The 6000-nt window shown below is 49.2% G+C and overlaps 1 protein-coding gene across 1 annotated transcript in view; it reads right to left on the reverse strand.

The window, feature by feature from the left end:
- Positions 1-4876, reverse strand: part of KSR2 (kinase suppressor of ras 2) — a 427972-nt gene extending 423096 nt beyond the window's left edge. Inside the window, exon 1 of the mRNA XM_037817062.1 lies at positions 4697-4876. Within this exon, the coding sequence (XP_037672990.1) occupies positions 4697-4876 (180 nt within the window). The remainder of the gene's footprint in view (positions 1-4696) is intronic.
- Between the last annotated feature and the right edge of the window lie 1124 nt (positions 4877-6000).

Consider the following 6000-nt stretch of genomic DNA (forward strand, 5'->3'; position numbering starts at 1 on the left):
GCATGGCTGCACAAGGAAGTACAGATAAGGGAGGGCAAGGAAGTATGGATTCCATATTTATCCCCACCCTCAATCCCTGATATCTCCCTCCTCGTACACTAACCCAAATGGAGTCCAGTTTAGAACCACCTGCACTCGGCCAATGCCCATGACTCCCAGTGTCACTTGCTCACCTTTTGGATGGCCTCCAGGTCTCCAGGCCCTTCATTGTCCCATCCACCCTAAAGGGTAGGAATCAGTAAGCTACAGCCCACAGGCCAAATCTGCCCTACCATCCATTTTGTAAGGCTCAAAATCTAAAAATAGTTTTTAAATTTTTAAATGTAAAAAAACAAAACAAAACAAAAAAAACAAACAAAAAAAATCAGAAGAATACATTGCGTGATAAGTGAAAATTATACAAAATTCAAATTTCAGGGTCCATAAGTAAAGTTTTATGGGAAACAGCCATCCCCATTCATTTATGTCTTGTCCTTGGCTGTTTTTGTGCTACAGCAGAAGAGTTGAGAAGTTGTGATAGAGACGGTTTGACCTACAAGGCCTCAAATATTTACTGTCTGGCCTCTGGCCTTTTACAGAATAAGTTTGCTGGTCTCTGCTGTAGACTGCCATGAAACTAATCTCTAAATGACGTTTTCATTGGATTGACTCTTCCCTCAAAGGAAGGAACCCTATTGGTCTGACCCTTCCACCTTAATCAGACCCTAAGAGTTAGTGACCTAAATTCATATTACAGGACACTCTATCAAGTGCCTCCATTCTGGGCAAGTTGGTCTCTAAGCTGTCCCATGAAGGCACAATAGAGACCCCCTCCTCTGTGCAATCTGAATCTTCCCCATTCTTCAATCCATGCTCAGTCCCCATCTCCGCATTCAAGAAGGCTTCCGTAACTGCTTCGCTCAGTGTTTCCCCAGGTAGATTCCATGGAACACCAATCTCAAGGGATATCCTTGGAAAAAGGAAGCCCAGTAGACTGACTCTACCCAATCTTGGAGTCACAATGCATTTACAGCATATTAAAGGCTCTGAGAAGTCCTGCAGTAAAGAAGTTTCCCTTTGTTTAAGTCAACCTTTCCCAAACTTATTTGACCATAGAATTTGTTTTGCCCACAGAAGACTTGTGGACAATCAGTATCCAGTTCAGTAGCTGGCACATAGTAGGTGCTTAAAAAGCATCCTCTGAAAGAATGATAAATGCCAACATCCCATAGAATTGGGGTTCTACAGAACATACTTTGGAAATGCCGCTCAAGCCCTTTCTTCTCTCCCTCGACTTTGAGCTATCCCCTTCCATGTCATCTATTCCACATCTCATACTGCAAATAATCATCATCATAATAGCTGTCATTTATTTAGCAACTACAGGAGCCATGCTAGGGACAGTGCTAGACCCTTGAGATGTCATCTCTCTTAATTCTCATGACCACTCTCTAAAACAGGCACTATTATCCTGTTGATGTCATTTTGTCAATAATTAAACCATGGGTCAGAAAATTTAAATCACTAGTCCACGATAATTGAAGTAGAAAAGCCAAAATAAAACTACATCAGCCTAACTCCAAAGCTCATGAACTTTCTTCTCTGCCATACTATCTCCTAATAACACATTGCTGGATGTCCACTCGCTATCCACTTGCGCCTTCTTCCAAGCTAACAGAAGGCCGATCTGGGGTGCGGTGGCGGCAGGTAAGCCCAGGCAGTGGGCCAATCACAATGGTCTTCCCATTTTCCCACCTCCCAGCATCCTTTGCAGCTACAAGTAGCCATTTGACCAGTGCTGGCCACGAAGACATAATTAAATGTCATCTGTGGAACAGGGAGAAGGGGATGTTCTGAGAAAGGACCCTTTATTTGAACCCTTTTATTCCTTCACACTTGCCCAGTCCTCCTTCCTGCCTTGAACCCAGACTTGGTGAGGGCTGAAGCTCCAGGAACCACCTTGCAACCATAAAGGAAATTCCATGAGAACTTGCAAAAACATCAGCCCCAGTATCACTGCCCTACTGAGCAAACCCAAGCAACCACAGACGTACAGACATCTTATTACATGAGAAAAAATAAGCCATGATTTGTCTCACTGGTGTGGTGGGGTTTTCCCATTTCATGCAGCTGAACACATTCCTAGGCCATCCACACACTATCCTCCATGTTATTTACTGTTTGGACTTTATCATTATTTCACATATTTTATTAGCCTTGTCTCCCTAACCTTGAAGGACACTTACTGAAGGCTAAGTCCATGTTGTATATTTTTTGTTTCTTTAGGACAATATGCATATTACCAAATTGTGTTTGCTTTCAAGGTTTTCAGGGATGGTTTATCCCATTTAATACTTTAATATTTGTGAGCAGGGAGTTTTCACCATTAAACAGCTGAAATAGGACAACTATCTCCTACTGAATTAATAGTTCTCAAAGTGTCAATAAGAAAACATGCATCAAAAGCTCCCCCCAACCCATTTTTTATTAGATGCAAATTCCTGGGCCCCCTCTCCAGTCCCAACTGAATTAGAAGCTCTAAGGTCAGAGCTCCGCCATGTGATTTTGATATAGAAAATTTGAGACCAGCTGGGATAGAAAACCCTGTGGATTCAAAGTCGATGTGAGGTTTTGCAGACTTCCGATGGACCTTGAGTCACCAGCCCCTCTTTGCTGGCCCACCCCTAGCCCTCAAGATCTGGGAAGACTAAATTGGCACAACTGCTCAAGCCCTTCCCTTTACAATGTGGATAAAGTGGCTGGCATGCTCTGTGGCATACTGAGACTAAGAAACCTAACACACAGACGCATTCCCAATAATTTTAAGACCCCTACCATACCGATGCCTCCCTTCCCAGTCTGGAAAGACAACTGCTAGGCAGAAAAGAAGCTATGAAACCCAGCGCCCACTGCAACAAACACCACTTTCCAGGAGTTTTCAAAGGATGGCATGTATTGAAAAGAGAAAGGGAAAACTCTGGCGAAACTTACACAGTATGACACAAGCAAGCATCTGGGACTCCTGACTCACAGAAGCAGAAGAAACCTCGAGCTGGCCCTTTTGAGTTATTTATTTACTGCAGGCACTTCTGAACGGAATTTGATCTTGGGCACTGTCCAGACAGAGACAGAAGGCAGGGCCCGAGCATCCCACACTTTTTCTTTCAGCAGCAGAGTCCTAGCCTACGTTGCTTTCCCCAGTTCCCAGAAAAGCAAAACCTGTACCTCCCAACAAAATCCCCACCAATTGACATTTATCTTTCACTTCTGAGGATCGCTGTCCCACATGACAGGTACACATATAAATGTATCCTAGGGTGGCAAACAGCATATTAAAACACACACACACACAAACACACACACACACACACTAACCGCTCTTTCAAACATATGACCTTCCTGCATGCTGACATCCACCCAGATTTTAAAACCCTAGAAGAAAAAGGAAGACCTGAAAGGGAATCAGAGAGGACTGCATCCACATTAGAACAGGGGCACGAGGGCTGAAAGTCTGGTGAGCCCTAAAGTTCAGGCCTTAGAACCACAGGAGCCCAAAGCAGAGGGTGAGCCTCTCAGCACCGCACACGCCCACTCCACCCAAGGAAGAACCTCTTCGGTTTCCTCCCAGCCCCACTGCCATCACCCTCGGCAAACGCCAGCTGATGGGAGTTTCCAAACGTAATCAAGCCATGTGTCCAGCTGGTGCAGGTTTGAGGGCCCTCCAGACATTTAGAACATGTGAATATCCAATGATTGCATGGACTCCAGGGGTTTTCTATGCTCTTGGAACCTTCCTCGGAGGCCCAACTGGCCTTCAGAAGAAATCACTTCTGCCATCTTTCTTCTGAGTAACTTTGCATCCACTCCTGCCCTCTTCCCCACCCCACCCCACCCCATCTCCCCAGAAAAACTGCTCCAAACTCCCAGGTAAGTTCCCTTGCACAGACTCTTACAACACCCTAAAGATCATTCTTCCTCCCGGACCATTTCTTCCAGGTCCCACCGAGAGGCAAGAGGCTCCTCTCACACCACCTGTGTGTGCCAAGCCAGGGGTTCTTGTTTGTTAAACACGTTTAAGGGGAGCAACAGCTCACTGCATCAAAATGATTTGATTGGAAAAGGAGAGCTCAATGGGGATTTTTTTTCCCATGCGGTTTGCCTCCTGACACGTATATCACTGAAAAACCAAAACCCAAGGAGTAAAAACGTGGGGGGTGGGGGGCTGAGAAAGAGGCGGAGAGAAGAAGAGGTCTCTATTTATCGGCAGCCCCCTGCCGCAAGCCCGAACCACCTTTTGACCACCTGCAGAATGCGCTAGGTCATGTGGGTTCTCTGCGGCTCCTCCGCGTACCACCCAGCACCCAGCACCCAGGCCCCCCGCGGCATATAAACAAATCCACAAGCGGAAAAAAAAAAGAGAGAGAACTCCCTCTCCGAAGAGGAAGCGAACGATAAAGATAACGGCAGCAACGATAATAATAAATAAAGAATAACACTACTACTACTACCACCACCACCCCAGTCAAGCGTAGACGCACAGCGGCACAGCCAAGGAAGAGCCAGTGCGGGCTCTGCAAGAAGATAAATCACAGAAAACGGAATCCTGTCCACCTTGCTACCTCCCCCCACCCCTCAACAAACAGAATCAAAGGGAAAAGGGATGGGGGAAGGGGAGGGGAGGCAGGATTGCTTTTTTCCCCCCGTAGGCAACACCTACCTCCAAGGTCCGGATTTCTTTTTGTGTGAGGTCGTTGGAGGTAGCGCATTTGGTCCTGAGCCCCTCCAGGTTGGAGATGCTGAGATCTATCATGTTTTGGACCAACTCGCACTGCTGTAAGGCTTTTTGCAAACTCAGAGGCTGCTGCTCCTCGCTTTTCGTCATGTTTTCCTCATCCATCGCTTGCTCTGCAACCCCCCTTCCCCTCCTCCTCCTCCCAGAGAGAAAAAAGGGGGGTGGGGGGTAGTGGTAGTCTACCCCTGACGCCTCTCCAACCACTGCGACTTCTCAATGTCTCATAAAGAAGAAACCCAGCATCTCACACAGGATTGGGGGAGTGGGGGTGGGAGGAGGGGACAGGAGCCAAAATTTATTATTTTATTTTGGGGTGTTTCAGGCAGACTCCATTAGAATGTCTCCTCTGTCTGAGTCTCTGGTCCCTGGAAAGGAGAGATGCTGTTTCTCAGAAGCGAACCAGGTGATGTGATGCTGTCTGTGCACTTAGGGAGGAGGAGGAGGAAAAGGAGGAGGAGGGAGAGACGGAGGAGGAGGGAGAGGAGGAGGAGAAGGAAAATAGCGCTCACTCTTTACACACCGGCTCCGTGAAAGACAAAATTATATATTTTTTAGCTGGCTGGCTTTTATGTCAAAAAAAAAAAAATTATCTGGTTTCCCCCCCTCCCAGTTGCAGTGATATGGCATTGTCCACCGTTTGGGGTGCTTTAGCGCGTTCTAAAGATGCTGTCCGCATTGCTCGCGCGGCTGCGGCGGCTACTGCGGCTTCCTGCTGCCTCCTCCTCGCGCTGCTGCTGCTGCTGCCGCCGCAGGGCTCCGGGGGTGACGGCTACTGCATTCGCTCCCGCCTCGCTCCACACCGACATCTTGCCTGTCAATCAGGGGGGTGGCGGGGGGGAGCGAGGGAGCGCCGGCGAGGGATGGAGAGCAAGCGAGGGACCTGCAGGGGAGCGGGTTGGTGGAGAGGCGCCGTGCGCGCATCCGCCCCAGCCGGGCCCCGGCCCCGGCGCGCCAGGGACCCGCTGGAGGAGGCGGAGGAGGAGCGCGCAAGCTCGCGCACCTGGCCGGGAAGAGGGACTGCTTCTGGAGGGGCCGGGGAGCGGGAGGGGGGGAGTGGGAGGAGAGCAGTCGAGGGGACAGCAGGGGGCGGGTCTTCTAGGGGCTGCGGCGCTCGCGTGGCAAAGTGAAATTACCCCCGGGCGTGCGCGCTTGCGGGAGAGGGAGCGAGCGCTCGGCGGGCGGGCGTGGAGGGGAGCTCGCACGTCGGGCCGAGGCTGCTCCCGGGGGCG

Source organism: Choloepus didactylus, chromosome 23 (assembly GCF_015220235.1).
Source record: "Choloepus didactylus isolate mChoDid1 chromosome 23, mChoDid1.pri, whole genome shotgun sequence".
NCBI lineage: Eukaryota > Metazoa > Chordata > Mammalia > Pilosa > Megalonychidae > Choloepus > Choloepus didactylus.